General features: G+C 42.0%; 1 protein-coding gene across 1 annotated transcript; it reads left to right on the top strand.

Annotated features, from left to right (window-relative positions):
• The first annotated feature begins 3789 nt into the window (after nucleotides 1-3789).
• MRPS21 (mitochondrial ribosomal protein S21) lies at nucleotides 3790-15954 on the top strand. The gene is made up of 3 exons (XM_032397127.1): nucleotides 3790-3879; nucleotides 4306-4421; nucleotides 15665-15954. Exons 2-3 carry the CDS (start codon nucleotides 4339-4341, stop codon nucleotides 15843-15845), a joined length of 264 nt encoding a protein of 87 aa, XP_032253018.1. The 5' UTR covers nucleotides 3790-3879; nucleotides 4306-4338; the 3' UTR covers nucleotides 15846-15954.
• The last annotated feature ends 610 nt before the right edge of the window (nucleotides 15955-16564 follow it).

Below are 16564 nucleotides of genomic sequence, written 5' to 3'. Positions count from 1 at the left end.
AATCTTTCTGACTCCTTTCTACCACTCAAGCCTTAGCCTCCTGCAGCTTATCTACTGTCACTCTAGTGCACCTTCCAGAGTCACTAATTATCACACAGAATCAGGTATTCTTTTTTTTTTTTTTTTTTTAAGATTTTATTTTTCGGGGGTGCCTGGGTGGCTCAGTCGGTTAAGCGTCTGCCTTATGCTCAGGTCATGATCTCGGGCTCTTGGAATCCAGCCCTGTGTCGGGCTCCCTGATCAGCCAGAAGTCCGCTTCTTCCTCTGCCCTTCCCCCTACTTCCCCCCACCCCCACCTGGCTCATGTTCTCTCTCTCTCAAATGAATAAATAAAATCTCTTTTAAAAATTAAAAAAAAAGATTTTATGTATCTACTGAGAGAGCGCACAAGCAGTGGGGAGGGGCAGAGGGAGAAGCCGACTCCCCACTGAGCAGGGAGCCCAATGCCAGGCCTTGATCCCAGGGTCCCGAGATTGTGACCCAAAGCTGAAGGCAGATGCTTAACAGACTGAGCCACCCAGGAGCCCCCAGGATCAGGTATTCTAATGTAGCTTCCACCTAATCAATAGCTAGATCCAAGCACAAAGGCTATGTGCTTCATGCCCTCTGTAGCATTTGACACTCTTGATGCTACCTACTGAAACTCTCCTCCCTTGGATCCCATGACAACACACTATCCTAATTCTCCTCTTACCTACCTGGCAGCAACTTCCATATCTCTTAATGGCCCCACTTCTGCCTGCTCTGGAGTGTGGGTGTTCCCTTAGGCTCAGTCCTTGATCCTTTACTCTTCTCTGACTACATTCTTTCACTTAAAGATTTCATCTTTCATGGCTTTATTGCCTCAACTTTGAAGACTTCTGAATCCCCATCTCTAGTCCCACTCTCTCCCCTAGAAGACGTACTGAAAGTTTACATTTCTGCTGAACAATTCTATTTACATGTTATTAACACCTAAATATTGTTGAAAATTTCAGCATTTTAAAGCCAAGAGGTATCATTCACCCCCCTAATTTTTTAGATGAGGAAATTTAGGTGGCTTGTGCAAGACAACACAATGTGGGTACAAAACTCTGGGTTTCCAGTCTGGTGCTTTTTCCGGTGGTCACCAATCAAAATATTATCTTTCCTTTAAAGATGTCCTGTTCTTCCTTTTTATACTCTTTTTCTTCTGTTAACACTGTCTAAGCTACCACTGTTTTTCTAGATAACTGAACTTAAAACTTGGTGCCATTCAGTCACCAAATCCTTTATATACATATATTTATATATATAATATAAATATATATATGTGTGTGTGTGTATATATATATATATTTTTTTTTTTTAAAGATTTTCTTTGTCAGAGGAGAGCACAAACAGAGGGAGAAGCAGGCTCCCTGCCAAGCAAGCAGCCTGATGTGGGACTCGATCCCAGGATCATGACCTGAACCAAAGGCAAACGCTCAACCTACTGAGCCACCCAGGTGTCTCACCAAATCCTTTTTATTCTGTATTTGGAATGTCTCTTAAAATCCATTTCTTCCTATCCATTTCATTGCCACATCTTTGGCCTAAACTTTAATTATAGCAATAGTCTCTCTTACCTCTAATCCCTTCTCACTGATACCAGATTACTTTTCCTAAAACAGTGTTTTGCATGTCATTTCCTATTCAAATCCTTCAAAGGCTCCTCAGTGCTTTGAGAAGTTCAAAGCCTTCACTCAAAGTCTTTGCTTCTCCTTCTGTTCCCCTACTTGATCCCTCTGTTCGCTTTTTTATTTGCCCTTGATGAACACTGTAAGACTTTTTAACTCTAAACTCTTGTTCACGCTATTCACCTTGCCCAGCCTTTCTTGCTTCTCTCAATTAAACCCTACCCTTCTTTAAGAGACTCACTCAAGTCCTTTTCCCAATTATTCTCTCCACTAAACATGATATATAAGCTGTCTTTGGCCCTTTACTCCATCAAATGAGATCATGCACATGAAGTGCCCATACAAGGTTTGGTATATAACAGATTCTCAAAAATGTTACTTTCCCTCTTCCTTTATTTCAAAAAGAATTTTATATTTTATCCCATTTGATTCCCATGACAAATTTTTTTCCCATGACAAGTTTTGTGTGATTGAGTGCAACTACCCAACTCTGCCATTGTTGCCCAGAGCAGCCATATCTAATAAGGCAAACAAATGAGCACAACTGTGTTCCAATAAGGTTTTATTTACAAAAACAGGAGTGGAACTGGATTTGACCTATAGGCAGTAGATTTCGGACTATGGGTTTAAGTGACATAAGACATATGAGTATCAGAATTTGGACAGAAATCAGATCTCTTAACTTCTAATCCAGTGCTTTTCCATCATATTATCCTTTTGCCTATATAATTTATTTTGCATTTATCATATGCTAACTTGTTTTACTATTTAAAGTTATGTCTACTGTACTGTCTTCTGGTGGTCCAAAGGGCACTGGAATGGTATCAAAACACCTAACAGGGGTGCCTGGGTGGCTCAGTCAGTTAAAGTTCTGCCTTCCGTTCAGGTCATGATCCCAGGGTCCTGGGTTCGAGCCTCACATTGGGCTTCCTGCTCAGCGGGAAGCCTGCTTCTCCCTCTGCCCCTCCCCTTGCTTGTGCATTCTCCCTCTCGCTCGCTCTCTCTCTCAAATAAATAAAATCTTAAAAAAACACCTAACAAAGAGTAGGCATTCAATAAAAGTTTGTTAATAAGCCTAATGATGTCCCAGTCTCGCTCTATTTTGGTACTTTGAACCTGGCTTAACTTATAACACAAGTACCTGCTTGTGTTTTGTTGGGTTTTTTTAAGATTTTATTTATTTGTCAGAGAGAGAGAGAGAGAGAGAGAGAAGGCGCACTAGCACAATCAGTGGGGAGCGGCAGGCAGAGGGAGGAAGCAGGCTCCCCGCTGAGCAAGGTGCCCTGTGCGGGACACTTGTGTATCTTTCTTCTTTTGAGCCTTTCTCTACTGTTTTCCAGTAGCCACTAGATCTGAATTTATGTGAATAACCACAGATGGATATGTAGAAGTAACATATGAATAAAAGAAAATCTGTTTCCACAGTGAAGAAGAAACAAAGGAGATATTTCTACTAGGTCTCACTGGGAGGCAAAGGGATAGAAGTTGTCATAAAAGTCTTCAATTCAGGGCGCCTGGCTGGCTCAGTCCGTGGAGCACGGGGCTCTTGATTTCGGGTGGTGGGTTCGAGCCCCACCTTGGGTGTGGAGATTGCTTAAGAACAAAAATCTTAAAAAAAAAAAAAGTCTTCAATTCTAAAACCTGCAGGCGTTTCCCAACTCTTTGTTTAGTAATTTCACTTTATTTAGTGAAATGCCTGGGCATATGATGTTATAGGAAACTCACGGTATGTTCATTTCGTTTCTTTTCCTTAGTTTTTAAGCAGATGAGGGGCGTGAAGCTGTTTTTTCCGGAGAGCAGATCTCAAAGAATCTGTGTCCTTTGAGAAAACAGGAAGCGTGTTCAGGAAGCTTTGCCTATTTCTCTCATTTTCCTTCCAGAAAAAGAAATGCCTTAAATATCTATTACAGATTTGATAGGATTAGGGGGTACGGAATCGCGCTGACCTTCTCAGAGACCGAAGGATGAGAAAACGAGAACCTGTTTTGGGCGAATTTAAGGCAACGAAAATCTTGCTTTGTCAGGTGTCGAGTCCGGGCTGGAGGCGTGGGGAGTCTGGCGGGGGGGCGTCGGGGAAGGGGGCGTGGAGAAGCCATCAACTGGAGCCAGGAAGAATGTTGCCATGGTTTCCAAGCAGTTTTTCTCCTTCCAGCCTGGATTTCTTCGCGCGGCGCAGGAGATGACGTCTTTCCGCTTCCGGCCGCGAGGTAGCTTTGTGGCGGCTGGTTCCTGAGGGAGTTGGGTGAGGATCTGGGGTTGGGGATGGGGAAAGCAAAGCGGGTATGGTGGGAGGGGAAGCTTGCGCGAGAAAGACTTCGTACCCAACTCCCACCCCCAAGCCCTCCTGGGGCGGTGAGCGGTAACTGGAGTACCCTGTGGCGTCCGGATCCTCCCGTGCCCGGCCACGTACATCCCCGTGATGACGCCCTGCTACCATCTCTTTTCTTCCCTATGCTAGGATTGTATTGGCAAAGAGAACTAGGCAGTCTTGATTATGATTAGCGTATGATCTCTAGGATATGAAGAATTCCACGTGCCCCTGTGTCCCTTGTTCCTGGGCACGTTGCTTTTCCAGACCCTGAGTAAGCCATGCGGTAGAGTGTGCATTCTGCGCTGTTTCTCTTTCTTACCTGGTCTCTATACTTTGCCTCTATCCATTATCCTTTAGGTCCTGCAGAGTGAAGATTTAAATTCCAAGGTCATGGCAAAACATCTGAAGTTCATTGCCAGGACTGTGATGGTACAGGAAGGGAACATAGAAGGTGCATACAGGACCCTAAACAGGTAACCAGAATCGTGCCTAGACAAGCTCTCTTGGGAAGTGCTTGGGTGGTTATTCTCTCCCTTCCCCTGTCATAGATTGTTCTCAAACCTCCGCCAGCCCAGGTATTCAGCCTCTTGAAACTTTTCAGCCCCTTAGTTTATTATCTTAAAAATGAAGTTTTTCCCCAAAACCTAACTGTATGGGGTTTGTATATACAGAGCCTGAATTCTCTCCCCCAAGACTTAAGGAACCCAAAGGGAAAATAAAAATATAAAGTTGCTGGGAAGCAGGAACGTAGTACATGATAAATAGAAGGTCGAGGGAAGGATTGGTGTAGGGCAAGGCTAATGGAAAGATGAATTGAGATTTGGGATCTTGGAGAAGGAAGCAAGAGATGGAAAAGTGTATCAGGTTTAAGGGAAGGTTACAGCAAAAGCAAAAACATAAAGGTGGAAATGAACTGGGAGTAGAAGACCTGTTTTGAAAGGTTTTGAATGCTAGACTAAGAGATATAGAAGGGCTGTAATAAAGAATACCTTAACGTCATACGTTCTCAGGCCAATAGTTCCTTAGTCTTCCCTTATCATTGGTTGTAAGGATTTTGACTTTCTGGCTTGCTTCATCATTTTCTGTCCCCAGTGTGAAAGAAACAAATGCTTGTTGAGTTGAATTATCAAAGAATTGTATGAAAGAGATCTTTTTTTTTTTTTAAAGATTTTATTTATTTGTCAGAGAGAGAGACAGAGCACAAGCAGGGGGAAAGGCAGAGGCAGAGAGAGAAGCAGGCTCCCCGCTGAGTAAGGAGCCCGATGTGGGACTCGATCCCAGGACCCCGGGACCATGACCTGAGCCGAAGGCAGCCGCTTAACTGACTGAGCCACCCAGGCGTCCCTGTATGAAAGAGATCTTAAGAGAATATATGAGCTGGCCTTCTGCCTTAAGGCCAGTAAGGTGGTAGCTTTATTACACAAGTAAGGGAAGCTTTGGACATGTAAATTATGTTTCTTGGATTACACAATTATTGAATGGTGGAGAGGAGCATAAAACACACCTTTCTACTACAGTGTTCTTTGCTTTTATGTCACTAGATTGTTTACTAGTTCCTGTGGAAATGTAGACACCTATGGCAGTCATTTTCCAGTTAAGAATCTTTATTTCATTGGATTTATTAGTGGGGTTCTTGGGGGCTGAGAGGATAAATGAAAGAGAAACTAGTTCTTAGCAAAGAGTTTTAGGTGTGGAGGGTTGGATGGCAGAAGACCATAGTTAATGAGGACAAAGATGCTGTCAGAAGCTGTAATTTTGAAGCAGTTGCAAGCTCAAGATGAATTGTGTCTTTTAAGGATCTGGTCTTAGGTCATCCCCATTACCTCATTCAATGTCTGTGCATACCAGTCATATCCTTACACAGAAGGTGTTCCCTAAAGATAATCAGTTAAGTACTATGTGGTAAGATACCCTATATCATTTTTTTCTATCGCTGCTCATTCCCAGCTCTTTCCTATTTCAGACCTAGTGGCATGTCTGTGAGAGGGTCAGAATGTCTAATGACCTTTCTCTGTCCCTATATTATAAGCACAAAAAGAATGTCTTTATAGACTCAGTAGTGAATTAGCTAGTGAGATGAAATGCTGAATTTGGGAAAAGGAAGTCTTGTAGATTTCTCCACCCTTTTTCTGATCTTTTCCTGTAAGTCTTTGTATGATTTTTTTGTGTGTGTGTGGATTTAGATGGGTCTGTTAGCCAGGGTGATTGAGATGTTTGTATTATTGAGGGATGTCAAAGGCCAGCTGTTACTTGATGGTAAAACAGATTTCCAAAGGTTTAGCTTTAGTTCCCCTAACCTCCCCTGTTCCTAAAGTGCAAATAACACAAAAGCAAAAATTTGATTTTTAAGAAATGAGCTACTTTGGCAAGGAATGAAAAAACAATTTATGGTGCAAGATTATTTATTAAACCATTTTTTATATTTGTATCAAGAAAGTAGCTACAACTTTAATACTTTTGACCAAAGCCATGGCTTGAATATAAGAGCACAGAACTCCCTTCCCCGGGTGTCTGGGTGGCTCAGTCAGTTGAATGACCGTCTCTTGATTTCAGCTCAGGTTATGATCTAAGTCTAAAAAAAAAAAAGAGCACAGACCCTTAAGCAGACTGCCCGGTTCAGATAGATCTCTGCTCTGCCATTTATTAGCTTCATGATCTATGGTACGATACTTAATGTCTCTCTGCCTCAGTTTCTTCATCTGTAAAGTGGAACTAGTAATAGTACCTGCCTCTTGGGGTTGATATGAGTATTAAATTAGTTAGTATGATTAAATTGCTTAGAACAGTGTTTGGCACATTGTACGTTAGCTATTATGATAAGTTGGAAGTCATTGTAAGGAAGTTTTTACCCTTTTGGTTTTGCTTGTGGGTGATTTATTTATCTATTTTGAATGGTTAAGTTTACTTTAGCTGTTTTTTCTCTATCTTCCTTGATCATTAGGTTATGCTCAAGGTGGCCTGGAGATGAAAAAATGAGAAAATTGAGCTTTATTTTTTTAGGACAATCCAGTTTGCTGCTAATACTGGAATGACTTTTTTTTTTTTTAAGATTTTATTTATTTGACACACAGAGACAGCGAGAAAGGGAACACAAGCAGGGGGACTGGGAGAGGGAGAAGCAGGCTTCCCGCTGAGCAGGGAGCCCAATGCGGGGCTCGATCCCAGGACCCTGAGATCATTACCTGAGCTGAAGGCAGACGCTTAATGACTGAGCCACCCAGGCGCCCCTGGAATGACTTTTCTTATAGACAGTGATACTTTCCAACCAAGTGTCTTCTATTTAGCCTATTGCTACTCTCATTTTGAAATAATAGCATTTATTCCCTCTGTATGCTCTGCTCTTTCATCTCTATTTCTAGTTATAAAAATTTAAAACCTGAAAAACAAAATATTCCTAATTTCCTGCCTGAAGGAGTTGATCCTCTTTCCATTGATGTCAGACCTGAAGAAAACATTAGACCTTCTACCTTCTGAGACACCTTTCTGATGTCTTTGTCTGGGATCATTCTAATTAACTTAGAATCAAACCTCTATATATCTGCATCTTCCAAAATGCAATATATTTTAATTTTAATCAACATTAGAGTTTTTCTTTTCCTGTTTTTTTTTTTTCTTTTTTTCATTTTATCTAAAAATCCTTCCTGATTCCAGATGCAAGTGGGTGGCAGGTGAAGGAAGAATAAATAAATGGCAGAAGATGAGGCATGTTTGGATTCTTTCTGCCATCTGGCCTGGCCTGGTACTATCTCAGTTCTTGTTCTTAGGAATCTGTTTTCATATCCCTCTCTGTCTCTCTTTTTTTTCCTCTCTCTTTCTTTCTTTTTTTTTTTTTTTTAATTCATTGCCATTGCATCTGTTCTAGGGCTAGCACCTCCACCCCTATTCAAGTTAAAATTGGTGCTCTGGGCAAATGCATCAAATTTATCCAGAGACTTTTGTCTCTGGATTATACCCTTGGCACACTGTCAAATATCCTAATTAAGAAACATGGCATTACTGGGGAGCCTGGGTGGCCTGGGTGGCTCGTTCGGTTAACTGGCAGACTCTTGATTTTGGCTCAGGTTATGGTCTTGGGGTTCTGAGATCAAGCCCCACGTCAGGCTCCTTGCTCATCGAAGAGTTGGCTTGAGGATTCTCTCTACCTCTTCCTCTGCCCCTCCCTCCACTTCTGGTGTCTCTTCCCACCCCACCCCCCCAAAATAAATAGATAAATCTTTACAGAAAAAAGAAACACGGCATTACTTTTTCTTCATTTCAGGGATTAAAACACCAATTTAGGAACAGCTTTTGGGGAAAAATTATATAGTACTTAAAAAGAAAGAATTTGATCAGAAAGAAGAGGAATGGTTGGAAAGAAAAATAGACAAAAAGATTCAAGTCCCAGAGACTCAGGGCCTCAGGTATGATGATCTCTTTTTGGCTTCCTTATGAATTTAGAAAATTCATACTTTGTGGCTGGGATTATCTAGGAAAGCAGTGCAAGATGCGCATGTTGTTGGGGTGCTTGGTGGTCCAGTCAGTTAAGCACCTGCCTTCGGCTCAGGTCATGATCTCAGGGTCCTGGGATCGAGCCCCATGTCGGGCTCCCTGCTCAGCGGAGAGCCTGCTTCTCCCTCTGCTTCTGCCCCTCCACCCGGCTTCTCTCTCTCTCCTCTCAAATAAATAAATAAAATCTTTGAAAAAAGAATTAAAAAAAAAAAAGAGCATGTTGTTAGAAGGTGCCAGGTTGGAGCAAGTGTTACAGTAGTAATTTTTATAGTCTTTCGGGAGGATACTTATTTTGTCAATTGGCGTTCAGTCTTTAGGAAGCTATATTTCTCTTCCTTTTAATCTTGGAGTATTAAATATATATGCTATAAATTGTATTTTAGCTTCAGGGGGAGAAAATGGGCAAATATTTTGCTCTTAGAATGATTCTCTAGGCAAGGAGTTTAAGCATGAAAATGTGAGCCAGCTGGTTCTGGGGTATCCCAGTCTTCCTGTCAAACACAGTATTTTCTGATGCACTTTTCTTATTTTTCTCTGCTTTTTCTTAATGACCTCTCTGGCCACCTTTTCTGTATTACACCTTTTCTGTACTCTGTATTCTGTATTACACCCCAGGCCTCTCCGTATCTCTTCCAGCTTTCTGATGGTTGGTAGTTTAAAAATGAGTTGCATGTCCTGTGGTCTAATTACAACAGTAGGCAGGAGAGCAAATGAGATAAGAGGGAGGTGGTTAAAGCTTTGGTGTGTTTGGAGCACAAAGGCAGTCTTACAAAGGAAACAGCCTATGTGTCTGTCCAGTGAGACCACCACAAAATGCTTGTTGTATAACCAAGAGCCCTGATTCCTGCCCTGAGATAAGGAGATGGAGAGTGGGGGTTGCTAGGAAGCCCTGTATGATTGGCTGGCCCCCAAGCAAGGAAAGGCAAGCACACTGGAAGTGTGCCTAGTTGACCTCTTTTATTCCCGGTAGGCAAGCTTCTGGGCCCAGTGAGTCCTTGTGCATACACGTTATCCTGGCGTAGGCTGGCTACGCTGACATGTGAGTTTGCCACTTCCAACCTCCCCCAGTCCGGGCAGCTCAGCTCCTTTTACATAATCTGATGAATTTAATTAAAATTGGCAGCAGATTTCTCCTTCAGTGTTAGGTTGCCAAGCGCCCAAACTCCAAGCTGATTTGTTTACTCTAAAGCCCTTGGTCTGCTCGTCCTTGAACTACCTTTGGAAGCAGAAGCATCATTAGTAACATCTCTCTATTTACTTCATTAGTTCTACAAAGCTCTTTCTGCATCCTTTTTTATTAGAAGTATATTGAGTAGATGCCTCTACTGTAGGGACTGGAGCTTTTGAAGGTAATCTGTGCTTTTTTAGGATAACTGGAAAGAACTGGGTAAGGCTTAGCTAGTGTAGTTAGAACCATCCAGGAACACCATTTAGCAACCCCGTGGACCATGATCTTTTCATTCTTTCCCTTCCTCCATTCTTAGATCATTTTACTTTTTTCTTATCTTGCTTTTTTTTGGCTAACCACACAGGCATTTACTTGGTAAGGTGATCACTTTTTTATTTTTTAAGATTTTATTTATTTGAGATAAAGAGTGAGAAAGAGAGCACGAGCAGGGGGGCAGAGGGAGAAGCAGGATCCCCACTGAGTAGGGAGCCCCGATACGGGGCTGGATCCCAGGACCCTGAGATCATGACCTGAGCCGAAGGCAGAGGCTTACCGGACTGAGCCACCCACGTGCCTGGTAAGGTGATCACTTCTGTTTCAAACCCTTTGAAACCCCAGTAGGATACCTGACTGAGTATATGTCTGAACTCCCTCTTCCTTTTGCAGTTTTCTTTCATCACACTTTTAAACTGTCTTTGTCAAAAATAAATAAACTGTCTTTGTCATTCCAGTAGGATCCTCTTCCTAGTGAAGTCATATCCAGTGTCCCTGTTTTTTTTTAATAGTCTCTCCTCAAACCCAGTTTCCGTGTCCTTTTTATATTATATATCCAATCTTTTTCTTTCAGAGAGTTTTCTGTTGTTTCTCTAATATACTAGACTAGTCCAAAATGTGGCCTTCATTAGACGGCAGCAAACAAGATCTAGACAAATTAAGGCTTAGATCTTTGGATCATTCCTTTCCCAACAGTGTGCCATGTCTTTGTGGCTCCGATCTTTTTTTTTTTTTTTTTTTTTTAAGATTTTATTTATTTATTTGACAGAGAGAGATGGCGAGAGAGGGAACACAAGCAGGGGGAGTGGGAGAGGGAGAAGCAGGCTTCCAGCCAAGCAGGAAGCCCGATGCGGGGCTCGATCCCAGGACCCTGGGATCATGACCTGAGCCGAAGGCAGACGCTTAACGACTGAGCCACCTAGGTGCCCCTCCCATCTTTTTATCTGGATTCTACTTCTAGCTCCATTTTGTGATCTTGGGCAGGTCATCCTCTCTGGACTGTTTCCTACTCTGTAAAAAGATGACATTGCCTGCTTCTTTAATTTTATAGGATTGTATTAGGATCATGGATGTGAAAATGCTGTCTAAACTCTAATGTGCCATCTTAGGAAAGGTAATATTATTGAGGCTTTCTGAGCTATTATTCCCAAGAACTGTGTCTATAATAAAGCCTCTTAATCCCCTGAGCTGTGGACATGTGTCAGTCACCTAGAAGATTCATTTTTATGAATTCATTTTATGAATCTTTACTGATAATATGCTCTTTGCCTAGCATTATGTTAAATATAAAAATGACTTCATTTTCAAAAATGAATACAAAAATAAATAATTTCTAACCTTAGAAAGCACACACCCCAATAAGAGAGATTTTATTTATTTATTTGAAAGAGAGAATGCGAGCAGGAGGAGAGGGAGAAGACCCCAAGCAGACTCTGTGCTGAGTGCAGAGCCCGACGCAGGGCCCCATCCCAGGACCCTGAGACCGGAGCCAAAATCAAGAGTCAGATGCTTAACCGACTGAGCCACTCAGGCGCCTCAGCAATCTATGTTTTAATGGGTTATCCAGGTGATGGCTGCAGGCTGAAGTTTGAGGACCACTGTGCTTTGGGAACAGAAGGAAGGAGTGATCACACTCTATTGTAATTCTTGTATAATTATCTTCTTTACTAGACTGCAAGGGTAGGGAACCATGTTTAAGCTTGTTTTCTGTCCTCAGCATTTAACACAATGTCTGGTACCAAGTTGGAATTCCATAAACATTTAGTGATTAAATGATCAGTTAGATGTTTATTTCTGTAGTCCAGGTATAAGATGGTAAGGACCATAATTAGAGCTGTGGCCATAGGAAAGGAGAGAAGAAAGAGATCTGAGGTTATAGAATTCTTGGGTTATAGAATTTATAGGATACGGTAAGTGTGGATGTGGGAAGTAAAAGAGAAGGCCTAGTCCAGGAACATGCTGAGATTTTTAGCTTGAGTAATTGCTGATGTCATTAATAGTATAGAGGAGGAAAAATAGATTTTAGGAGGAGACAGTAACTTTGGTCTTTGTAGGGTTTTTTGTGTGTTTTTTAAATGTACAGAACTTTATTACTCAAAAATGCGAACCATCATCTGAGCTTTCAGTGAGTCATAGTCACTGACCACAGATCATGGTCTTTATAGGTTTTGAGGCAATTGGAAATAACAGTCTAGCTCTAAGGTAAGATTGGGACTAGAGATAAAAAGATTCAGGAGTCGGGCGCCTGGGTGGCTCAGTCGTTAAGCGTCTGCCTTCAGCTCAGGTCATGATCCCAGGATCCCGGGATCGAGTCCCGCGTCGGGCTCCCTGCTCCATGGGAGGCCTGCTTCTCCCTCTCCCACTCCCCCTGCTTGTGTTCCCTCTCTCACTGTGTCTCTCTCTGTCAAATAAATAAATAAAATCTTTAAAAAAAAAAAAAAAAAGATTCAGGAGTCAACAGTATCTGTGTCAGTTCTCAGGTGGGGCTCTATATTAAAATTACCTGGGAGTTTTTTAAAACATTTCTAGTGCATAATTCCGTGCTAGACCACTTAAATCAGAATCTTTGAGGAATGGGGCCCAGGAATCAGTACTTTTTTTTTTTCCTTAACATTTAATTATTTGAGAGAGAGTGTATGAGCGCAAGCCCGTGAGGTCTGCGCAAGTCAGGGGAGGCGCAGAGGAAAGAATCTCTAAGCCGACTCCTGCTGAGCGTGGAGCCTCCTGCGGGGCTTGCTCCCAAGACCCTGAGATCATGATCCAAACTGAAACCAAGAGTCAGCTGCTCAACCAACTGAGCCATCCAGGCGCCCCAGGAATCAGAACTTTTTAAAAACCTTTTAGGGGATAATTCCATTGTGCATTAGTGTTGAGGCTCACTGGTAAAGGTTAAGGAAGTCATGTAGAACCAGAAAGAAGGAGGTTTTTAGTCAGAATCTGGAGGGGGGATACCAACATTTAAGAGTAAATTAAGGAAGGGGGGGAATCGGAGGGGGAGACGAACCATGAGAGACTATGGACTCTGAGAAACAAACTGAGGGTTCTAGAGGGGAGGGGGGTGGGGGGATGGGTTAGCCTGGTGATGGGTATTAAAGAGGGCACATATTGAATGGAGCACTGGGTGTTATACGCAAACAATGAATCATGGAACACTACATCAAAAACTAATGATGTAATGTATGGTGATTAACATAACATAGTAAAATTTAAAAAAAAGAGTAAATTAAGGAATAAGGGTAGCAAAGGAGACCCTTTGTGGGCCAGGATATGGAGTCTATTTTAGTTTTTGGTGCCTTACTTCTCTATTGTAAGATTCTAGTGTTGGATCCACATGACTTCTGGGCATGACTATGTTTCCAATAGAACCTGAATTATCTGCTTCTCCTGCTTCTGGGAATTTGCAGTAATTCCCTTGCCCCCATCTTCCTACCACTAACACCTAGACAAACTGATTTATACAAATAATGATTTTCTAGTAGCCTATAAAGCATTCTTGATATTAAACAGCAGCGGCCTGGGAGAGGATCCCATAGGACAGTGGTTCCCATGTCTATTCACATTTGTTATTTACCCAAAGCTCACATCTTTTCAAGTTCATGTTCGATCTATAGTTGTTATCTTGGGCTTTGTGGTATAACATAGCAGCAAGAAATAGGGCTTCCCACTGGGCAGAAGTAGCTGGTGGTTTCTTTTATTTTGATTTTCTTTTTCCTCTATTCCCCTTCTTCTACTTAACCTCCTTATCTCCAACTGTGTTTGTGACTTAACTTTTTACCTGTAATGAAAGAACAGGGTGAGCAGGAGAGGGCCCATGTAAACAATGCCAGAAATGGAGGGCAGCAGCAGCAGATGCCTCTAGACCTCCTTAGGACCGACTGGTGATGGATTGAGAGGGAGCAACAAATTACAGATCGGAGCCAGAGTTCTCAGGAGCCTAGGGATTGAGTAGTTTATAAAAGAAGCTCCAGTGTCTTTGTGGAAGAACAAAGAGGTAAGTTTGAGTTAGATGTGTTATTAATCCAACAAGAGTACCCTATGAGCCAGCAATTGCACTACTAGGTATTTACCCAAAGGATACAAAATATAGGTTCAAAGGGGTACGTGCACCCCTACGTTTATAGCAGCATAATCAACAATAGCCAAACTATGGAAAGAGCCCAAACGTCCATAGACTGGTGAATGGATAAAGAAGATGTGGGGTGTGTCTGTGTTACTCAACCATCAAAAAGAGTGAAATCTTGCCATTTGCAATGATGTGGATGGAGTATTATGCTAAGTGAAATAAGTCAGTCAGAGAAAGATAAATACCATATGATTTCACTCATATGTGGAATTTAAGAAGTAAAACATATGAACATATGGGAAGGGAGAAAAAAGAGAGAGGGAAGCAAACCATAAGAGACTTAACGATAGAGAACAAACTGAGGGTTGATGGAAGGAGGTGGGCAAGGAATGGGCTAAATGATGAGCACTGGGTGTTGTATGTAAGTAATGAATCATTAAATTCTACTTCTTTTTTTTTTTTTTTTTAAAGATTTTATTTATTTATTTGAGAGAGAGAAACACAGCGAGAGAGGGAACACAAGCAGGGGGAATGGGAGAGGGAGAAGCAGGCTTCCCGCCGAGCAGGGAGCCCGATGCGGGGCTCGATCCCAGGACCCTGGGATCATGACCTGAGCCGAAGGCAGACGCTTAACGACTGAGCCACCCAGGCGCCCCGCATTAAATTCTACTTCTGCAACCAATATTATACTATATGTTAACTAACTAGAATTTCAATAAAAATTTGAAAAGAAAAAAATATATATCCAACAAGAGGAACTGCATTGCAAGGAATTGGATGGGCAGGAAAAAACACATTGAGCTCAGTTTTACAGACCCTTAAAGAGTAATAAAACATAGTTTCTTCCTTCAGAGATTTTCAGTCTAATGAGGGAGACATTTGTATAAATAACAGAATGAAGGAATGAAATAATCGTTAAGTAGGTATACAGTAAAATAAATTATTTCCTCTAAGAAGATATTCTTTTTAGAGAGGTGGCATCTAAGTTTGGCATCAAAAAGATGAAGAAAATTTTACTCAGAAGGTTGGCAACTGGAGGTGAGGGTGGCATTCTAGATTGAGGAAGCAGCATGAATAAAGACTTGGTATTAGAGTGTGTTCAGTAGTCAGCAAAGTAGTGTGGTACATGGGGAAAATGATGGGTGAAGCTGTTACTTAATACTCCCATTTGTATCATTGGTGTGATGAAGGCCTCTTCTCTCCTTGTATTAAGTAGGCCCAGGGATATCTCAGGCCTACAGACTTCCCTCTCTCACTGTGTCAGTTGTGTCAGTTAAACTGTAGGGATGGGGTAGCATTTGTCACTAAGGACCAATTAGGAATCACCCCTAATGATTTGTTTTTCCTACTACAAATGACTCACCCCATCTGAAGATTCTGAAATGATCCCTTGGTTGAGAATCACTGCCATAGAGAGCCACTGTTCTTAAGGACTGTGTCACATCCCTCAGGTGTGCTGTGGGAGAATAAAGGTTGAAAATATGACCCTGACTATGAACCCCCCAAGAGCAAGGACTGTGTCATTAATTGCTTTGTTATTTCCCACAAATTCCTATTTGGGGATTGCCTCTATAAGTAGGCAGTTAAAGCTATATAACCACCATTTCACATCATAATTTTTATAGACACCAGTTGTTTGGTCAGTTGACTTCTGGCCATCTGTGAAATTGGAAAAGAATAATAATGAGCCCAGGTTTCTAACTTCATTGCCTGCCTTTATACAGAATCCTCACCATGGATGGGCTCATCGAGGACATTAAGCGACGGCGGTACTATGAAAAGCCTTGTCGCCAACGACGACGGGAAAGCTACGAAACCTGTCGGCGGATCTACAACATGGAAATGGCTCGCAAGATCAACTTCTTGATGCGAAAGAATCGGCTGGATCCATGGCAGGGCTGCTGAGGCCTGTGGATAGTAGGCCCAGTATGAAAATCCCTATCCAGGGGCGCCTGGGTGGCTCAGTTGGTTAAGCGACTGCCTTCGGCTCAGGTCATGATCCTGGAGTCCCGGGATCGAGTCCCGCATCGGGCTCCCTGCTCCGCAGGGAGTCTGCTTCTCCCTCTGACCCTCCTCCCTCTCATGCTCTCTGTCTCTCATTCTCTCTCTCAAATAAATAAATAAAATCTTTAAAAAAAAAAAGAAAATCCCTATCCAGCTGTCTCCTTTCTTTCTCCAATCCCATTTTCTCTTACCTTTCTTATAATAAATTCAATCACGTATGTGCAAGAAGGCCTGCATATATAGAAGCAATCCCATAGTCAGCAGTGGACCCTCTCTTTTATTATGTGAAGGAGAAACTAAGTCAAAAAGTAGTCTAGGAGTAGAGTGGTGGTTGCCAAGGGCTGGTTGGGAATGGGGATTTAGTGTTTAATGGGTACGGAATTTCAGTTGGGGAAGCTGAAAAAGTTCTAGAGACAGATGGTGGTGATACTTGCACAACAATGTGAATGTACTTAGTGCCACTGAACTGTACACTTGCATGGTGAAAATGGCAAATTCCATATATATTTAGCTATAATAAAAATTTTTTAAGTAGTCTAGGAGAGGTGAGGAACTTTTCTAAAATGTAGTGGAATATATCTACCATTTCCTACTCAATTCTTATGAAACCCAAAGCAAGA

Source organism: Phoca vitulina, unplaced genomic scaffold (genome assembly GCF_004348235.1).
Source record: "Phoca vitulina isolate PV1807 unplaced genomic scaffold, GSC_HSeal_1.0 scaffold96, whole genome shotgun sequence".
NCBI classification, from domain to species: domain Eukaryota; kingdom Metazoa; phylum Chordata; class Mammalia; order Carnivora; family Phocidae; genus Phoca; species Phoca vitulina.
This window is presented reverse-complemented; position numbering and strand designations above follow the sequence as displayed.

What these genes read in the sequence shown, in the direction of transcription:
- MRPS21 (XM_032397127.1), top strand. Translation starts at nt 4,339, where the DNA reads ATGGCAAAACATCTGAAGTTCATTGCCAGGACTGTGATGGTACAGGAA. An exon ending in GCATACAGGACCCTAAACAG is followed by an intron (nt 4,422 to 15,664) that starts GTAACCAGAATC and finishes GCCTTTATACAG; the next exon opens with AATCCTCACCATGGATGGGC.